This window comes from Tympanuchus pallidicinctus, unplaced genomic scaffold (genome assembly GCF_026119805.1).
Source record: "Tympanuchus pallidicinctus isolate F22 unplaced genomic scaffold, pur_lepc_1.0 scaffold8, whole genome shotgun sequence".
Lineage (NCBI taxonomy): Eukaryota > Metazoa > Chordata > Aves > Galliformes > Phasianidae > Tympanuchus > Tympanuchus pallidicinctus.
The window spans coordinates 35,004,627-35,026,574 of NW_026294802.1; the positions used below are offsets into that span (position 1 = coordinate 35,004,627).

At 37.6% G+C, this 21,948-nt stretch overlaps 1 protein-coding gene across 1 annotated transcript in view; it reads right to left on the reverse strand.

Annotated features, from left to right (window-relative positions):
- PDZRN4 (PDZ domain containing ring finger 4) overlaps positions 1 to 21,948 on the reverse strand; it is a 244,569-nt gene that overhangs the window by 216,760 nt on the left and 5,861 nt on the right. The window contains exon 3 of the mRNA XM_052668979.1: positions 20,952 to 21,056. Within this exon, the coding sequence (XP_052524939.1) occupies positions 20,952 to 21,056 (105 nt within the window). The remainder of the gene's footprint in view (positions 1 to 20,951; positions 21,057 to 21,948) is intronic.

Here is a 21,948-nt window from a genome sequence, read left to right on the forward strand (position 1 = left end):
TTTACTGCATGTTACATATATATAATATATATGTATGTGCTTTCTCTTATAGAACAACTGAAGACTGGAAATTTTTTGCAAACTCCCTGAAAGAAAGAAAAAAAAAAAAAAAACACAACAAAACAACAAAGAAATAAAAAGCTTGAAAAGTTGCATACTGTTTACAGACAACAGCAGAACTGTTCCACTTTGATGATATAAACCCTAGCAATAAGATTCCCAAGAGCAGTAAGAAAAACTGGACAAGAGCAATTAATTATTCAGGCCTAAATAGTTTTCTTCACATGCATGAGCTGTGAAATTTGGGAAGCATATCCGTTAAGACTAAGTTTGAAGTTGTTAAAAAAATCATTGCCAGTCAGTGCTGGCCTAAACTAGCTTTCCAGGTAATATACTCAAGTTAAAACATTCAATTTGATTAAGCATTGTAACTATTATGTATTATTATCTGGGTTCTCCATGCTCTCACAATATTTTGAAAATTCTAATCTGCCATGAGCTAATATCAAAATAGTTGGATTGGAAATGTCTATACTAGCCCAAGGAAACTTCTTGACAAGATCAACAAATAGTAATTAAATATCACCAGCAGCTAACATTATTGAACAAGAAATAAGAGAGGAGGTAGGGAGGCATGTCTGAATCATACACAAGTCATCTTCTGATGAGTTAGAACAGTGCATCGTAGTCTGTACATTTTTCTGTTGAAAACTGTCTGTGTTCTTCAGTGACAAAAGGCATGGAGTGAAAACTCTGATGTAACACAAAGGCGAACAATACTTAATCACTAGCACAGTTTCAGGACATCCTAAGTTATATCACTGCCTCCCAAGCTGTTTTGGCATTTCCACGTGTAGATGTACCAGATGAGCTGTGCCCCATACCTAAGTATGTCAGGCCAGAGGAAAGAACCATGGTCGTGTCTTTGTTGCTACCAAAACACACAAAATCCAAGGACACTTTTCGTGACAACCTCTTAGATGTTTAAAGACTATTTCATCATCTATTAACCATTTTTTTTACATCCATTTATCATCTCACATCTGCTTTCTGTCTAGTTTCATCATGCTGCTCCTTCACCCTTTCTTTTATCTTTACACGTATAAAACCATCGTTCATGCACTTTGATTTTCTTTCTCCATACATGCCCTTGGGAACAACCACCAAGTGACTAAGGGTGATGCTGCTGATTACACTGGGTGCTGCCCCAGAGCACAGCAATAGCTGTTCCTTGTGGTTTTTCACACCACCACAACCACTACATAGGATATTTCACACCTACCAACAATCTCACAGGTTAGTCACAGTTAGCACTCAATATGAAACCACACAACCTCAGTGGACTTTCAACTGAGCAGATGAGGCTACATTAAAGTCAGGCACAGAAAATTGTGGTACATGATTCAGCCTGCAGGTATATATAAATGCACGCACGCATTCAAAAAAAAAAAAGAACATTATTTTTCTAAATTTAAAACCAGTATTTTTCTGAACTTGTACTATTCAGACAAGCTTGAGTTCAACAAAACAATCATCTTCAATAAAATACACAACGTATTTCGTAATTTATTTTTAGAAGAATAAAACTCAACAGTAATGTCTCTAGAAACATTTCTAACACTAACGGAATTATTCACTGGATAAATACCTTACGCTGAAAGGGTAAACTTTCATCAACAGTAATTTTTCTTCAGTAAAGTATTTAGTAGGAGCGAGGAACAAGAACGAATTTATACAATATAGTAGTTTAACGTTTTATCATAAGCCAACTAATGCCTCATATAAGAATCACTTTTGTCTTTGGTGACACTTTTGTTATAAAAATTAGAGTACAGTTTTTTGGATTTTTTTTTTTTTTTTTTAAAAGCAAGTCTTCTAGCATAGCAACGATTTTGCGTACTGTATCCTTATCCACTACAGGAGGTCACAGCATTAAGTTACTAAACTACAAAATTATTTAGGAGCACTCTTACCGTCCATAAAAATACACAATCTTCATATTTAAATGTATTCATTACCCCAAATTGAGTGATACATTACTAGTTCTAGACTCTATTCTTCCTGCTCTCTGCTGTGAGACACATTATATCTCCATATTGCAAACCAGTTATTAGAACTAACAGGAAAGGAACAAAAATTACAGATTAGCCTATTTCTCAAGCAGGATCATTGCACTCAGCACATCCTCAAGTTTGCCCAACAAAAGCATTTCAGAGCTCAACTATGGAAGTCTTCAAGCAGCCAAGAACAACCTGTATAGAATCACAGCATATCCCAAATTGGGAAGGATCCATGAGAATCATTGAGTCTAGCTCCTGGTTCTACACGCAACCATCCAAAATTCAAATCCTACCTTTGAAATCTTTCTGAAACGTTTGACCTTTGGTAAGATTGGAGCTGCAACCATTGCCCTGGGGGAACCTATTCCAGTGCCCAGCCACCCTCTCAGTGTTATATCTTTCTCTAACACATAACCAATCCCACCCTGACACAGCTCCTCATACACTTTCCCCTCCGGACAATACCATCATTTTTTGCTGGCTAACAGACAATCCTAGACACAATAGCAAGCCTCATCTTCTTCTCTATGAAGCACACAGCTGAACAAAACCTAAGAGACACCTAAAAGCAGGCATACAAAACCTCCTATAGCAAGGATTTGACAGACCAGAGACCTCAAGAATGATAGGATGCTCAGTCCCACGTGCATGATAGCAGACCTCAGTTTCACATTTCTCAGCTTCTGTATGTTGGGTAGATTTTATCTCAGCTTATTTCACTTCAGCATTTCCTAGTTGTATAAACCAGAAGACATCAACTCTTGCATTCACAAGGAACTCAATGACCACGAGTCCAACTTCATTGTTTTGCATGGGAAATTACAGACAGAGTAAAAAAGCAGTTCAAAACATTGGGCCCTTTTCATACATTTTATTTTATCATTCTATATACCACAATCTTACAAATTGTCTTTTTGACGATATAGATGCTTGCCATGTTAGGAAATATTCCCTAGATGTTACCTTCCTGCATAATCTGGACATCTACCACATCACTACCCAACAATAACACATCCCCACTTTTCAGCTCCAATTGCAAGGAAACAGAACCTTTTCAGTCAGATTTTCTTCAGCAGAAGAACCTACAAACTAGTTTAAAGGAAACAGGCTATAATGTTTTCCTCTAAGCTGCCTTTATTCTAATAGTGATGGCCCAATGTTACCAATGTTAACTAAGACACCTCCACCTGGCACTACTTCACTTCTTATGTTTTGAGTCAGTTTATAAGACAGGTTATTATAAAACATTACATTTATTGATGTTTACAGTGCTGAACCCTGTAAGCAGTTAATATGGAGTAAAACAAAATCTTTGCCAAGCAATTAAGCCCAGCAGATGATACGCAGATGACAAGAATTAAACTCATTAATTCACTGCACAGAAGCTGCAGATCACAGGAGTACAGAACGCCCGGCTACTCTAGCTCACAGGCACTCCCTCACCATACTGCAGGTCCAGCACAGTCCTTGCTGCCTTCTTGTTTCCCATTCCTCATACAAGGTGGTCATAACCATCTTGTTCTTCAGTCTTTACCGATCCTTTGATTTTTGTATCTTCCTGAACAGAATTATAGAATTTTAAAGCCACCCAACATCAACAAGAAAACTGATTGCTTTCAGGTGACTCCAGGCAGCTGTGCAAAGCAGGTTTCCATGCCAAGAATGTCAGAAAAGATGCAGAACAGAGCATGCGCAGTGTGGTGCAGAAACAAAGAACAGAGTGAGCTTCCAGGAGATAATAGTAGATACAATTAAAGTACCACTATTTCTGTAGTTCAACTAACTGCCATTAGTAGGCACTGAACTCAGTATTACGTGAAAGGACACGAGTAATTACAGATGTGTAAAAAACACAGTTTTCAAAAATATCTGCAGCATGATTTTACAGGGGAACAATGAAAATGCTTTCTATATTCTCAAAATTGAGCAAGTAGTATTTCCTGGAGTAAGACTTCAGATGAAAGCATGAAGTATGAAGAAAAACGTTTCAGTACAGAGATTTAGCCTATTCAATTCAGTTTTCAGTGACTTCACCAGTTTATATTTTGCCTTGCCAACCATTGTTCCAAGATCCTCAGATTTTGAGAAGAACTATAGAGACAAAATGAATACAATCAATTATGCTTTCTCAGTATGACTGTAGTTAGTGAACTGAGTTCCTGACAGACATTTAAAAGCTACATTTCAAGGAACCTACTCCTTATGACAATCATCACACTTCAGAGCTTTTACAATTCTTTGAGTGACTTCCATGAAACAACTTACAGATTTTTCTCATGTATGAGATCATTTGCACTTTATGATACTGAATTAAAACAGTCAAGTAAGCATACACTTGCTGGGTTATAATACAGGCAAGGAAGAAAAACCATACATGCTTGAGTAAGTTCCTCTTACACTGCAGTAATTGAAATATCTTCCAAAAATCTTACTGCCTCAGCATTATCTTCCCTGTCAGGTAGAAAGGAAAGCCTAGACCTTTCCTTCCTTCTGCAAACTACAATGGCATGAAAAGGGACAAAAATACAAAGCATACTTCTCTCAGAAGACAGCCAGATGTGTCCCTGTAGACTGATAGTCTGTTATTCCATTGTAAAAATAAATACTTCCAGACAAAAAGATAGTATGTTTATTCAACCAAAATCTGCAACTTAAAAAAATACTATAATACATGCATTTTAATTCAGGTATTAATTATCTAATTATGGCTAGGAAGATGGAAATTTCCCAGTGTACAAAAAGGAATCAAAAGTTTAAACATGCCTAATACAAAAACTACAACCTTTTTTTTTTTTTTTTTTGTCAGAAGCAATTTCAGTCTCCTAAGTTATTCTACTATTCTATCTCAGTTTTCCCACTCAAGTCCTGTTTTCACCTCAAAAATGCATCCCCTCCCAAAAAGCCCATGTCAAAACCATACTTCTCACATCATTTCTCTTCTGTATCAGAGTATGCATAATAAAGATTGCACACCTACCTCAGTATTTCAGCTCTTCAAGCTCTGTTCCCACCACACCCTCCCTTCCCATGCAATGAGTCCCTCCATTACCTCCCCATTAATTGCTGAGGCCAGTGGAATGTTTCTGTGTCCAGAACTTACCCCTGGTTCTGCTCCAGTAGAAAGTAGCCAGGCACAGCCTCTAATTAATGCCATTGTAAGGACAGAAGAAGAGCCTCCATAACACTTAACTGTTTGTAAAGATGAGTAAACCTGAAAAACGTTCATTCAAATTCAATTCATTGGATAAATATAACCTAAGTCAGTAGGAAAAAAGAAGTTATTTTCTGCTTCGTTTTCTTTCCTCTATTTCCAGTTGTTGTAAAATAAATTCCCCAGCTGTGACTAAATTGTGTGCAGTCAGTGATGGCTATCTGAACCACTCTGAGTCGATTTTTTGCATTTACTCACGGCTTTCAATTAGTATTGAACATTTGTGTTTACCTGAGCACCACTAATTGACATAAAGCACCAACTGTTCTTTTTTAATAAGTATATTAAAATAATAATAAAAAAATGTTGACCTAAATCTGGCACAGATGCTTTTTCTTCATAAATTATAGAAGGAAAGGTACAGATTTATGTCTGATTGAACTCCTTTCAGAAGTGGAAAGCTATATTCGTTGTATGTTCAGACTGTTACAGGAATACCAATGAAGTATCAAAAAATGTCAAATTTACTACAAGATACATACTCACTGCTGGCTTCACTGTAGTTTGCTTCGCTGTCTGAGTCCGAAAGACTAAAATTTTACATAGATATTCCAGCACCACTTGTTGAATACCCACAGCCTTAGGAAAATGAATGTGCTCCCTGTACATGGACTCGGCACAGCACTGAAATCAACTGGCCTTTTCATGTGCAGTTCCTAGCGGAATAGTGTGAGACAAATCTTCAAGGATTTCCCTCTTCCTTTCAACAAGCCATAACTGAGAACAGCTTGGGTTCAGATCGCTCAAGCATATGCTTAAGGGATGTCTATACTACTACTGAGCCTAATTAAGAGCTGTTTCTTCAAGGAAGCCATTTACAGACAGCACACACACAGATCCGCACATCACCTGAATACTGACAAGCTCAGTACTCACATTTAATATCAAATTTGTCTGGTCAGTTGACAGCTTCTGAAGGCCAAAGTTATTCTTGGTTCATCAGAGACAATTAGCATTGCACCTTGCCTCTTCACATGTCCCAGCACATCACAAAATCAAGAACTGCAGAGATTGGAAGGGTCCTCAAGAGATCATCAAGTCCAACCTCCCTGCAAAAGCAGGTACCCTATTCGTAGGTCACATAGGTAGGCATCCAGATGAGTTTTGAACATCTCCATAGAAGGAGACTCCACAGTCTCTCTTGGCAGCCTGTTACAGTGCTACCATGGTCAGCCAACATATCATAGGTACTACCATTTATTTCCTTGGTAGTACAAATAGGAGAATGGAGGACGTAAAGCCAGGACAGACAGAAGGCATCATTTCCTTCTGGAAGAGCTTCTGGGAGCTGGTACACAAGCCACAGCAATTCCACTGTATTCACTCTGCTACCCCAAATCTTACCTGCCACAGCAAGCTAAAGGATAAGCTGCAGACAACCTAGATATGGATCTGACGTTGCAGCTGTGTCTCAAATCAAGTACCATCAACTTCTACTGTTCACTGCTCTTCTGTATGTGAACTGACTCAGCTACACTAAAAAAAGAAAAAAATACATCTGCTTGTTGTTCATGCAGAAAATAACAACAGCCCTTTTCAGCACCAGTCCATTAATTATTTGCAAATAAAAACCAAAGAAACCATCACATTATCACAGTTTTGAGCAATAAGATCTCAGTTTTGAGCAATAAGACCTCAGTGTTTGCTTTAGCAGAATCCTACAAGTCAGTTTAAGAAGCTCATAACTACTTGAAATGCTGTTCAGGATGGAATGAGCCTGTGCACAGAATTCTGCCTTCATTTTTTTCCTACTGTTCCTTTACAATATCTCACATCATGCAGTTGACTTTCCTCGCCTTGATGAATGATTTTTTTTACTGCACACATACTTCAGGATGTCTTGGTCAGAGACTGAATGATGTGTTGCAGTAGCCACAGAAACAATCTACATTTGCAAAAATTCCCTCTAAGTGGTCACAGTTTTAGACCATGAGAAAGAAAAGAAACTATTATTTTCTTTTGCTTTTATTCCTTAATCACTTCCAAATCCTCACATGTAAAGCACAGTTTCTCAAGCTACACTAGCTGTTTTCTGACTCAGGAAGACACAGCTCAGAAATTATAAGAAAAATCTGAAATCTCATTCCAAAAGCACAGCTTGACAGTCATATAACATCTGAAGCTGGAAAATGGTTGTGAGAGAAAGTGATATCCAGAATACACCATTCAAAAAGCTCTGGAAAAAAAGTACTGGAAAACAGATAAATCTTCAGATGTTCCTTCTATACTATTCCTCTGTGACTGCCTAGCAGACCTATTACTATGTTCACTGTATCAAATAAAATGATACAAAACTTTCCACTAAAGAGTATTTTAAGAAATAGAGGATTTAAAATGGCATTTGAAAACCATCATATGGAACATTACATGTCTAATTTTCCTTTAGTCTGACTAATTTATTGAAGATAGTTAATACATGAGGCAAGGACTATACTTTATGCTGGTGTTTGTACATCTGCTGCAGTGGTGCTCACTGCAACTTCTCAGTGCTAGTTCATTAATACAAAAACAGGTTTGCTACAGTCCTACATGGCAGATATATAGAACTTCTTTTTTGTTGCTGTTTTATATTTATATTTAGGGACAGGAATGATTTGGGTTATTTGGGGTTTTTTGGACAGAAGCACTTCTCTACACTCATCTGATGCAAACAAATGTACAACAGTTAACCAACCACTTTATATAAATCTTTTGTAAAGTCCCTCTGATAGCATTTAAACAGCAATCTATTTCTCAAACTTCACCAAATTTAGAACCAGACATAAGCCTGCCATAGACCAACAAACATCAAATAGGGGCTTAAAGAAACAACAACAAAAAAAAACAGACTAAGTAGTAAAAGCTTTCAAAGTATTTCTGCTGCCAACACATCCTTCCAACTGCGGCTTTTAATTTCTCCCCACAGAGGCATCCTCAGAATCAATGTATCTCACATGTGTGCATCCTAAAATCTGCTATGCTCATCCAAAGCACAAATATTCTTGTTGAAACTGGGTATAGAAGCACCTACCAATGAAGCACCAAAACAAACTACAGATATCAATAAAGACTACTACAAACATGAAAAGAACACTTCACAGGACTCAGCTGCTCAATCTCTTAGTTTCTTAGCCCTGGTTTCAAAATAAACAACATTTATATAAAACCTCTTATGTCAGATTCATAAAAATTTTGCCCACCTTTTTCAATTGCCTTAGTTTCTCTGATAAAACGGACTGCTTGCTTTCCCTTGAGTACCTTAGTTCTCCATACAAACCACTATATCCAAAGGCAACAAAACAGAAGATCAAAATTTCTTAGTTTGAGCAATGAGACAATTCACGCTGATCTCTTGCCAGAAGTATTTCACCAGCTTCTCAAGCTCTGAATGGTTTATTCCTCCAAACAAATTCCACGTCTCCAAAGACAGACAAAATCCGGACTGTTGCTTCACTGCTTGGATGGAGGGATGGCTGTACCACCTCAACTGCATATCTGCATCTTCACTCACTAAAAACCCATCACCATGCTTCCAAGAACAGCTACTCATATTCCTCCAGAACCTGCCAAAGTCAGGGTTTGCTGAAAAGGCCCAGAGAACACCCAGAGCTGAGATCTAGGAAACTCCCTCAGCTGACACAGCTGTTCACCTCATTTTTTTCTCTACATCAGACAGCTAAGCCTGTGATATGCTGATTGTCTTACTTTACTCCAATCTGAAAGATACAGAGATTAATGAGACTGGATATGACATGAAACCACATGTTAAATGACTTCAAAGCTAGTCTCTAATATAGCCAGGGGCTTACTGGAGCATTTCAAATTTCATCTATTCTCATGCTAATTCCTACCAGATATTCAGTAACAATGTTAAAAATACATGGAACATGTAAAAAGGCTTGAAGTTGTATGAATTTTTTTTGTTCATTATCGAAAAATACAACTTTAAGAAAGTCATTAAGACTATGGAGTTGAGGTAGTCCATGTCAAATAGGAGTACCACAGCATGGTAAATGGATTCCAAGCCCAGTTTTGTACTTCACGATCTGTTTTTGTACTTAAGGTGTACTTAAGGTGTCATTAAACATATTATGAAAAGGGTAGCCAATTTCTTGTACATTCCAGCTTTCACTTAAGTTAGCAGAGTATGTAATTCCAGAAGAACAGTGTATCAGGGCTATGTGAAATGTAACACAAGAAGGTGAGTGAAACACATTACCTTATTTCCTCTTAAGTTTTATTCATTTCTGGATGAATTCCAAACAAGATTCAGTAACTTTTGGTCTGGATTTACAGTGAAGAACTGTGCACAAAATGGCCCTTTATCCCAACAATCCAAACTCAGAAGCTGTAAATAGCAATGAAAAGGAGTTGATTCGTATGAAACTACTGAGGAGTTTAATTTGAATGGTCAGATGAATCCTATCCTAACTGAGATGTATGTAAAATACCTCAGGCTGAACTAACTACATTTACTAAAAAGATATGCCTAACTCATCTTTAATACTTACAGAATGAGAAAGCTTTTAGAGATTTAGCATTAGCCAAGATGAATTTCATCTTAAATGCTCCCATGTGCTTTACATCCCCTATCATCAGATTGGCATTTGTTTTTTCTAGGCTTTTCACACTGCTAAACATGTAATTAATACTCACAAAAACTAAACATCAGGCAGATGGTTTGGTGCAGGTGTGTTCACATCACTTTTTATTGTTTTTCTACCTAATAAGATGAATTCATTATGCAAGATTGGGCACTTCAATCAGAAACCTCAGGAATAGCACTGTAATGACACTGTCTCCAAGAACAGAACGTTGAGCCAAGTGCTTGGTTTGGCCAGCTACGTCATACACTTCACAATACCTGCATCAGTAATGGTGCATATAATTTATAATTAGTCTACTATTTTGTGAGAGTTTAGCACACATTTTCACTTCCCTCTCCATTAGCATCTAACAACTGGTTTCATCACTAACTGGCTGAAACAAAGAAGCAGCCCAGCAACAGGGGTTATGTAATTTAGGTTTCTCATTTGTGAATAGAACTGTAATAGCTTGAGATAGCATAACTAGGCAACCTGTACTTTGAGACTGACACTGACAATCTAACTCCTTCCCATACCCAGTTCTTATACTGTAAAGGTAAATTTCCTATTGCAAGAAAGCCTAAAAGCTATGATTTCCACAAGTTCATAGGGAAGGGCTACAAACCCACCACAAAGCCAGTAGGTAGGAAATAAGTAGACCTGAGGTCAACTGAAATAATACCAAACAATTTTTCCCAAATCTTTAAAAAAGGAAACTGATCACTACAGCCAAGCTGATCTCAGAATTCAAAGCAAAGCATTCACACTAATAGGTAATAACTTGATGTATTGGTTTTCATATTAATAACTTCAGTGACTAGTATATGCTGTTTGCCATATGATGTGCTCCTCAAAGTATACACTGAGGGAGCTCCCTGAACTACTGAAACTAAAAAAAAAAATAATAAAAAATCAGAGGAAGTCAAATGTAAATGGCAGAAAGACAAAGAGAGGAAAAAAAAAACGAAAAAGAAAAAGAAACACTTGCACATACTCAGTTCTTCATTTTGTATTGAAATTATCTAAGGTGCTTGTTACTGCCATTCTGCTGATGCCATTAACATACTCCAGCACCCTGAGTGGCATAAGACAGAAGATTAAGCCATCACATTAGACCTTTGTCCTTAACTTGCTCTGATAAGTTATCAGAAGCATTTTCTGAACAGTTCATTTTCTGAATTCTGTTTTGAAATGTCAGTGTTTTCTTTAATCTTTATGTTGTCAGTGGTCTGTGATAATCTAGAGATTTTATTTTTTAATTAAATGGTGAATACTAATTCTGTAGATTTTCATTACTTCGTAGCAGAGAGGAGAAAAAGAGACAGCAACAAAAAAACACTCTTAATTCAAGGATATAGGACTTGAGTCACTCAGAAAAGAAGGCTGAAAGGAGTGGACAACAGATATTTAATGAGAACCTATAGCAATAGTGAGTTCTTTCCTCTAAAAAAATAATTATATGAACCACTTTTGTTTTAAAAGCTCTTTTTATAACTGAAAAATACCAATGATTTTCTGAGTCCCTTGTGCTCTTCCTACTCTTTCATGAAATCAAGATGAAAAAATTGAGAAATCAGAAAAGGAGATTAAATATTTGAAATACTTTAGAAGTTTTTTTTGTTTTTAATTTTTGAAAACTATCCCTCTATTCCTGTATTTTTAGATTCAATCATATGTATTTTCACAAGGAAACATCATTCAGTTGATTCCTAGAAAGTAAAACATTAAGACTCTCAGAGCAGTCAGCTTTCCACTGAAGCACACATCTAGAGCTTGGTTAAAAAAAAAAAAAAAAAAAAAGAAAAACAACCAGTTGTGCTGAGCACTTAAATATTTGACAGAGTCATTAAAGCAAGATGTTAGGGATGAAACATGTAAGTCAGAAAGTGCTGCTGTATATCTGGCAGTAGCCAGATGTCCGATTTGGACACGACAAGGTGTCCGATTTGGATCAAGGCTGTGACTACTGCAGAGGAAATGAAGGATTCAGCTTTCTGCTACAGACTTGTGTGTTGTACCACTCAAAAATGTAATTACTCCATTCAAGAAGAAGGGCACAACAGCCCAAAAGCTCTCGAAACATTTATCTTTCCAGTTGCAGTAGCAGCTACCATTCAGAGGAGGCATGTGCTGAAAAGGCTTGCTGACAGCACAAAGACCATATGGCTCAATACTTGTCATGTGCCAAAAACTAGCCCAACACAATCTAACTGTAACAGCAAAGTGTAGGGGTCCAGATGTTTCAATTCATGCAAGACAGCAAATCCTTTCCATTTAAAATAGCATGCCTTCTTCCTGGAAGTTGCTGGTAGGACTTCACACACTATTCCACTTGATCAGCGTGCTTAAAGAAACTAACACAAGATTGAAAGATTGTACTCAGATATGAATGGGAAAGCTCAGAGCCACTATGTCCCTCAATGTTAAATACTCCAAATAGAGACAGACGAAGGAAAAACAAACTCATCTCCTAGATCTATCTATTTTAGATCTTCTCTTACGTTAGGTAACCACTTGCAGAGAGTCATATTTTAAAGAAGCTAAACTGTTTGACTGGTATGTGGTATACAGTGATCTCCAAAGTTATTTTTCATACTTTAGTTCTTAACATGCCACTCTTTTAGTCCTTTCCTCAATTTCCTCCCTTTTTTCTACTGTACTTCCCATCTTGCTACTTGAAAAGATAATCACGTTGCTCAAAGAAAACATTATGTAAATCATATAATCCTGTAAATAACATGTAGACTTGTTAGGTAAACAAACACAGAAGCCACAATTTATTTTGTCAACAATATTTTATAAAGAAAATACCTCACACAATTATTTGAATGAAGGAACCACGCTGAGTCATTATGCACTCAGTTCCTGCAACAGTCAAGTTGGGTCAACATGGAAAGTTGTAAAATTACATTAGAACTGCAATTCCAGACAAGACCCACATTTAGTAAAACGTCTGTTGTACTTAGCTTAGTATATTTGATGTAACTTAGCATTCTCTTTGATGGGGGAGGAGACCACAACTGCTCCTGTCTACTTGAAAATGAATTTTTCCTTTATTGGATAATCTTAAATACTACAGAATTTTGCATTTTGGATAGAAGAAGCTCCAAACAACACTTTTTACATTATTGCTTCAGTTTTCAAAACACTCGGAAAGAACAAGGTTGCACATACTTCTGGCTACACCTATCCACAAGTTCAAAGGAGGAGCATCCTCCCATTTCACTGCCGCATTTCACAGCTCTTTAAAAATTTGGTTATTAATTTTAAGTGAAGCCATGAATAATGACTTCTTTTTGAACACTTCTTTGACAGATACTAATGGCTTTTCTCACTCAGCTTCCAATTATGGAGCACAGTGATTAGCGACTCCCTACAAATACAATTAGCTGATTAAAAAAGAGGGCAGATGAGATCAAAACTCTTGGAGCACACAACCTTTGGATTGCAACTATCAATGCATTTGACTTAAGAGGATAAAACATTGCATTCATATGACACATGTAAGCTGTCATCTCCTCTAACTGTTGTCTCAACCACAATAAAGAACAACCTTTATGAAAGGCTAAAAAAAGGCCTTTTCACTTTCAGAACATACAGCTTCTGGAGGTGCTAGCAGCATGTGCTGTGGGAGACAGCTTCCTCATACTGCCTTCAGTTGTATGCAATAAACTAAGCATGGTCTCAAACTACATCAGAGCTTTCCATAGCTGGGCTTACCATCAGTTATTGCAACTAGTCTTCATCATTTAAACTTTTGATTCATCCTGAAGTGTTCTTTGAAGATTTGGCTTTCTATTCACAACATAAGTAACATGGTTAAAAAAAGTTATCAGAAAATGCCTTTCACCGTTGGAAAGCTTCTGTATTTCATCATGTTTTGGTATTTCATCTCCATATCAACCATCAAGTCCATCATATCTGTAAATGTTCAACACCAATACAATGATCCACAAGCACAACTACAGCCCAGTTTGAATGCCTGTACAGCTTGTCAACAGAAGGCAAAGTACTTTCTTTAGGGCTTATCCAAGATCATGACCAAAGCAAAGACCACAGAAAACTGGTCTTCATCAGAAAACCTTGCCACCTTCAGCAACAAATGTAGATACATTTTTATGACCTTGTCTTCCCTAACGTAAACAGACACCAACGTGCAAACGTGTACATGCAATTATTTGAAAGATTTCTAAACATAACACTCCTCTGCACCTTTTCTTCCTGGGAAGTGGATGAAAGAAGCAGCACGTGACAGATGTTAGTCATGTTGTTAAACGCATTCCTGAAAGTGCTCATGAATACCTCTGAGACTTCATATATACAAAAATTTACTCTAAAACTACTACCCCAGTTGCATGTAAAACTGCACTGCTCCTGCTGCTGGGTGAGATAATAGCATCAGATGCCAGCTGTTCAGAACAGCTTACCTTAATGTTTAAAACAGATTGAAAAATATATACATAGGAAGTAAGAGAAAGATAGCATCTAGTAAAGACAAGCCTAAACAGAGCACCTAGGAAAACATCAAGTTTAAACTTGCCAATTATCTGACAAATAAGCCATCAAGGGTGGGATCAGACACTTTATGAAGGAGATGGGTGTGATCAGGCCTCCACACAATGCCTAGGGATCTATGGTGCGTGAATGCAGTACCCACCAAGATCCCATAAATGGTGTTACATTAGTCAGCTGTTCCACAAGTTAACCAGAATGCTTCCTACCTACAGCACAGATGACTTGTCAGTTTGGCTACTGCCTCTCTCTGCAGACACAGTACAGTTACCACAGCTTTGCTCATGGAAGCACATATATATGATTCCATCCCACAGTTCAGTTAATCACTGTTCTATATCCCTCTCACTTCTCTGCAGACACTTGAAAGCAGAAATATCACACTGGAGACAGAGGATTATACACATTTCTGTGTATAATCTCTCAAAGTCTTTATTAAATGCTGAGTATCTGATCACAAAACCTTGAGTCATTAATCACCATTATCCTATTAACACATAGCTCCCTACTTTTTAGTCACTGTTTTATTTGATGTTTCCCTTTTCTTTAGGATAGAAAGTATTTTCTGAAGTTTTATTTAGATCTAGACGAGAACATGAAATGTGAAAATATATATATTTTAGTAATTTATTCTCTAACATATTTCACCACAAAAATGCAGACTTCTTAGTTCACATGCAAACATAAGTCTCGCTCTCTTTTTAAAAACACAGACAATAAATAGCAAGGAACACAACCTGGTTTCCTAAACACAGTATTTGCATTTTAGTTCAACAAATAGATAGGAGCACAGGCATCTCCAAAGGCCTATAGTAATTCCAGTCTGGTTTAGGCTACTGATATTAAGAACTTGGGCAATGAAGTACAAAATGCAGGCATTCTAGATTTTCTCTACTTGTCAACCACTAGTACAGATGGTACACTGAAAACTAAGTTTCTCCATCACAATCCAGCTTGCACAACCTTCTAAAAGTGTAACGTTAGCAGCTGTAGCCTCTTTGCATATTACACAGCAGATAGAGAAAACCGTGGGCAAGGGGAAACCCTGACATCTGATATTCGCACACTCATAAACCAATTTATTTCATTTTTAGCAAGATGCCTTAACTAGAGGACATCCTGGCTAACATCATTTCCTATCCTCCCCTCCCAAATAGAGGGTAGAGTGAATTCAAAAAAGCAAGTATCAAGGACATGCCATACAAGCCATAAACTTGGCATCATACAAGACAGAGGCAGACCCTCATTTACTGAGGCAGGCCTAGAGAGGGGCAGAGCCAGTATTCCAGATACAGCTCCCTGTAGAACAAACATCTACCTCATAGCAGTTTATCATTGGACAACAAATGGCTGCTAGCACATAACTCACCTTGTAGGGTTGGGTGGTGACTGGGCACATACAGGATGGACCTGCACTAATAACAAGGGTAATTACCTGGGTATTTCCATCCAGCCCTTTGCAGGCAGGGAAGAACCCACCACCCAGATTTCCCACTTCTTCAAGAAGTGCTCTAAACTTTTAGTTAAGTCAAAAACATCAGTGGAGTAAGTAACACATATTCAAATGTAATTATGTACTATCTGGCCACACCTGACTTCTTTTAAGCACTGTCAGGCAGCTGAATGAATTCAGGTGACCAAAAATCTCTGTTTCAACAGGTGAGGGAGAGATGAAAAGAGGCTACAGGCATTTCTGAGCTTTGATATATTGATTTATTTTGCTAGAGATCTTTCAGACTAATTAGTGGCATCTAATGAATATAAGTGCCAGACATAAATGTGTTAAGGATTTAAGAGAACTTAATATACCTAAGGCCACTTTAGCATATTTAGACATTGAAACTCAGTAAAATTATCTGTGCTATGTATCCCTCAGCTACCATCCAGATCTTGCTGGTCATCATGTGCAGCTCTCGTTCAAAGCCATTCCCAATCTATTATCTGTGATCCCAGCAAGCTCACAACTTCTACAGAAATCTGACAGTGGAGATTCCTTGCAAAACAAACATGGCTAGTATCAAAGATTTTTCTTGAGTAACGTAGTGAGCGTAATGACAGAAACATGCAGAAGATAAAACATCATGAGGCTGACACACAGCACAGTCAGCAGTCTGGCAATAGTTAAAAAGTTTCTGTGTAGGCGCTTTGCAGATGTAAGCTACTTTTGCCAGGATAAGCCTCAAGACTTGATCTTTATTGAAACTGGCTTTGCTGACATGAGCTTGAAAGCCATTGTGTGCGTACTTTCCAAAAAAAAAAAGTGAGAAGAACAAAGGGAAACATGGAATAAGAGATGAAGCCTAATTTATTATGCACTTATAGAGCTCAGGCTGTATAAACAAAATAAAGTCATAATACATATGCATCTGTCTCATTTTAAAAAAAAACTTAAAATCCCAGACTAAATATTTTTTTTCCTCTCTTTTCCATCATGCCTGTTTCTCAGTCAAGGATTTAATAAGAATCAACTACTTAAAATGCAAAAGGTCCAATATTCAAATATTTCAATATTTGAGAATAACATAACAGAAGCATTTGCCTCTGCACAAGCAATCAAAAAGAAATACCTTGAGTGTTTCAGATGATGATGCACTTATAGTTCCCCATATGAATTGTTTGGTCTTCAGCCTAAGCTTCTGTTAGATGCCCTTGAGGTTTTTCACTGTCGTTTTGGTACTTGGAAAACTTAGGACAGAAAGTTCAGTCATGGCTATACAGCTTTGTCTCCTATGCAGTGTGAATGAGAGTCATGCTATTTTTTTCAAATTCACGACAATACTGTTTTTTAATTTTTGTTTGTTTGTTTGTTTCTCTGTTTGTTTTCAAATGAAGGAATTCCATCTGGATTGCAGATTCTTTATTTGTCATGTATTTTTTATGTAGCACTGAAGCAAGAAGTTGAAATATCAGCAATTTTGCAAGGCACTGTGACTTGCACAACAAAAGAGGACTTGAGAAAATCAGTCACTGCTCTTTCTAAAGCTGGGCTCAAGACCAGAGACAGTTTCTATAAAATTTAATGTTATAGAAAAAAGCACCAAGTATGAAGAACCAGCCCTGAATAGAAGCTTTCACAAGTCCACAAGGAAATCATCACTCGGTGTCTGCATTTTTCTGATGCTCTTCCAAAGGCATTAACTAGAGACTACCCACAGGACATCAGTGTGCATGGAGCTCTTGCCAAGTGGTGCCATTCTTATGTAAAGGTGAACCGACTGACTGCAAAGTGAGACAGTAAGATTTTCCTCCATACAGAGCCTATTTCAGCATTACTGGTCTGAACTATAAACATATATAATAAAAGCATCAGGTAAAGCACTTCTGTGTATCAGCAATATTGCCAAGAATCATAACTGCCTTTTACTGCCTTGAGAAGGCTATCAACATCAGCAAAGATGAGCAGTGAACTTCTTCAGTAGGAAAGATTTGCATGAAGTGAGGTAGAGATGAAATGATGCACAGTATAACTGTGATCCAGGAGAGAGAAGAGCACTTATTTATTTCCTCCCAGCAGCCACCAGGTCTCTTTGAACCAGCACCAACTAATGGACAATCCCACGCATGGCTTGCTGCCTCTCCCCTCCCCTCCTCTTGGCACTCATAGGCAGGGCAGAAACTAAAAGGACAAAGAAGTCCTAAAGCGAGGTCTGTCGGCATTACACCACTGCTCATAACTGATGTTTTCATGCTGAGAGCTACAGATACCAATGCTGCATCATGCTTTAAGTGACTTTTTTTTATAGCATGCAATCAGGATTTTGTCCTGGAACACAGGCCGTGCCATATAGAAAGCTAGATTTTTTGAATAAGAACTTTTGAAAGCAGCAGAAGACCTTGACAGCTCGATAAACAAATAACAATCATTTGTTATGTGTAATGAAGATCCTGAAAGAAAACATCACTCAAATGCTGCTGGTGTACCTCCCTGTCGCAGGTCAACTTCAACAAGCAAGTCTCTTCTGATGGAGGAGTTAACCTTGAATAAAGTGGGAAACCTGCATTTGGGCCTGAAATCCTCTGTCCCTCAGAAGAGCAGAAGAAACAATCAGTGAATGTTCTGTGATAGTACTCTGTGAAGTGCTGCAGCCCCTGACATGGGGTACCTGGAGCTCACCCTGCCACCCTCATCCACCACAACCCTGCCAGCCCTGTCCTCAAGCCTCCAGCCCAGCTCTCAGGCACTCCAGTACAAAATATCCTCACCTGAGAGCAAAGCCCACACAAACATCAACATTTCTCAGATAAATGCAAAGAGACTCTACTACCTGCATTCTGGGCAAACTGATCTGCAAAACCTCCATGAGTTCAGTTCATGTGTATGGCATTTCTACAATTACTACAAACACCTCAAGGAAGAAATCTGCTTTCTCGCCTTGGCACCTTTTCAAATGACAATTCTTTGGCTCACAAGTCCAACTGCCACTGCCACAGCACTGTGAAATCCATTTGCTGCACTAGGTTACCCACAAGACAGTAGGCTGAAACATGCACAGCTCACTCTTGTCAACCACGTGCAGTTAACATTTGTTAAACATCTGATAAAGCACTGAAACAAATTGCCTTCTTTATTTAGCAACACACTCTGAGAACAGATTTTCTCCTGATTTAATGGGATAGGTCTGTCCATTATCCCATTAGCTACGCATTGCTAGAAACCCCCAGGGCATCAAACTGCCAGGCGACTGACTGAAGATATCAAAAGCTCTTCCAACAACATCAGCTCCTTCTGCTCTTGATTACTGAAAAAAGGTCTCGCAAAATATCACTCATTAGATCACATCTTCAGATGAGCAATACTTTTCACCCAAGCTGACGCACATTTTGTCTCACCAAAACTCAAATTCTGTGTGTCTGCCAACATTTTTGAAACAGTTACACCATCTGACTTATTTCCTCACAGCTTTCTTACTGGTTCTTCACAACAACAGCAGCACATCTAGCAGGGCAACCTAGTGCAGAAAGACATGAATGGCTACATATGGAACAGGAAAAATTCAATCTTTTGACTCCAGCTGCTTCTTCTGGCCTAGATCTAACATGGAGGAATAGTTACTGGTTTGCATTTCAACAGAAAATCTTAATGTTACCTTTTCGCTTTCTCTTATTTTAATTTAACAAATTATGAAGCAGTACGTTGTTTACTAAAATGTTTGGCCTAACACTGGACATTTTTAAACACCTGCTTAAATGTAAAAATTTATACACAAAGATGCTGTATATTAATATGGTGAAAATGATGTCCCATTCAGAGCTATATGAATATTTTGTAGTGACATTTTGAGAAATTACCTCAAGTGTAATAAATGCTGATTTGTGAATTTATTCTTCCTTCCCCTAAAGCCACTCAATTTTGTCTTTAAAACCCAGGAACTATAAAGAACAGTAAAATAAGGAAGAAAATGTTGAACAGATACATAAAACTAGATCTGTTTCTAAAAGTGAAACAGCAGTGTCAGAAAAAAGCAGAATTTTCAAGCATGGGGCTGTTAATAAGAACAGGATGCCAAGTTTTTCCATATCTTGGGCAGATAGGAGTTAGGTTGCAAGTTCAGTTGTGCTCAGCCAACTGGATATCCACTAGAGGTGCATTTATCTGCCAGTTAAGGGCATGAGCTTTCTTTTTCCAAGAAAATGTAATAATTTGGTTTCACACACTGCTCCAAGCTCCAAAATTAAGATCAATGCCAGCACTCAAACAGTCTTGGCTTCTGTTTCTAGTCCTTAAGAGTGAAATAATAAAAAACAACAGCACTCTATATTTGCCTCCCAGTCTACTGCTTCGCATACCTTTGTTTGAAACACTGTCCAACTGGCAAGTTCACACAACGCTTCTAAGCCTCCTTTAAACCCAGGGCTAAAGCAACGTATCCTAAACAAACCTAGCAACTACTGTTACACACTGTCACCACGGGAGTATTTAGAGAGTAGATGTGAAATGCATGTTTGATAGCACTGTATAGAATCTATTCTGGTCACTACTTGAAACTATTTTGTCAACACCTTTCACAAGGCTAATTATGGTTCCACATGTAATCATTACAGCAGCCTTCTTTTCAAACTGAGGGTTTTTTTTGTTTTTGTTTTTAAATGGCTATTATTCTTCTTTTATGGAGAAAAAAAAAAAAAGGAGGAGTAGACTTCAGCATTTCCATTCTAGCATAATATACAACTGGGGATCATCTATATTGGTCTTGGTGAGAACCACAGATGATCCATCTGCTCTGACTTGTTGTCACAGCACTAATAACCCCTGCACAGAGCAAACCCCATCATCAATCTCCATAGAGTCATTTAGACTATTTTCCTCAAGTTAACAAAGAAATGCAAAATGCCTGCTATTTCAATCTAGACACCTTTGACTCACTTGAATTAGCTTAATCCTGAGATCAATGCATATATTAGTTGTTAAAACTCAGTATGAATTTTTCTAGCATCTGGAAAATGTTTGAGCAGTTCAGTGTATAATAATCACATTTTGATACAGCAAAAGAACAAAACCACAGCATATCCAGCATAAAAACCACCAAATCCTTGATTAATCTTATAACAAACTAATCCACCAGGTTGTTTTTTTGTTTGTTTGTTTGTTTGTTTTTGTCTTACCTCAATAATCTTGTCATGAATTTGTAAGCCTTCTGCTTTGTCTGCAGGTCCATTTTCCAAAATTTTTGACACATAAATTCCCTCAGCAGATTCCTCCTGATTGTTCTGTGCCAGGCAATAAGAAAGTTGGGAAAGGACCACATTAGTACAAGAAATGAAACATGCTAAAACCAACACCAGCAAACAACACAAATCCACCTGAAATATGCAGCTGACTTTTCTACCAGAGAATTAAAATCCTTGGGATTTTTTTTTTTTTAAATTTGCTTAGCACAAAATAGTCATTAATCAAAAGGACAGAATTAATGAACTGTTCCAGCATTTTTAATAAGATTATCCATTTACTTCTGGTTATTTTAGTCTAAATGGGACACAGGGTGCAGTGGTAATCAAATACAAGCAAAAAGATTTAATGCAGACCTCAGACATCTCAGCAGAAAGCAACTGCTGTGTAACAGCAAAGAGGAAGATATTCATAAAAAAGGGATGCACAAGTATTTCTCTCAGGAAGGAAAGTGAACCTGCAGCACCGCAGCTTGTAAACATTTTACAGCATTTGGAAATAAGCCCCAAGGAACAAAGTGACATTAGTTAACTGGCATGTAACAGTGATGGGATTTGGTGGAATTGGTTAACCTCATAAATCCTATTCACGTGGAAGATTGAGAATTTGCTCAGCTATGGGCAAAAAAAGAACCCACGTCCAGTTGATCTGTACACATTCCTAAGTACAACTCACATGATGATCAAATTTAAAGCAGAGAAGTTATTTACTACAGCTGAAATACACCTGATGTTGTTGCACAGCCTGAAATTACTTCATTTCTTTGCACAGTGGTTTAAAAATTTTTTCAAGTATCATTTTAAATCTATATTACTATAGGAATAATTCCAAGAGGACACTGCAGAAGTACTTTTAAGTATTCATGCAAATAATAAATGTCTTAGCAAGAAGTAAAGGAATTTTCTTCCAAATCATACTTTATAATTTATACTA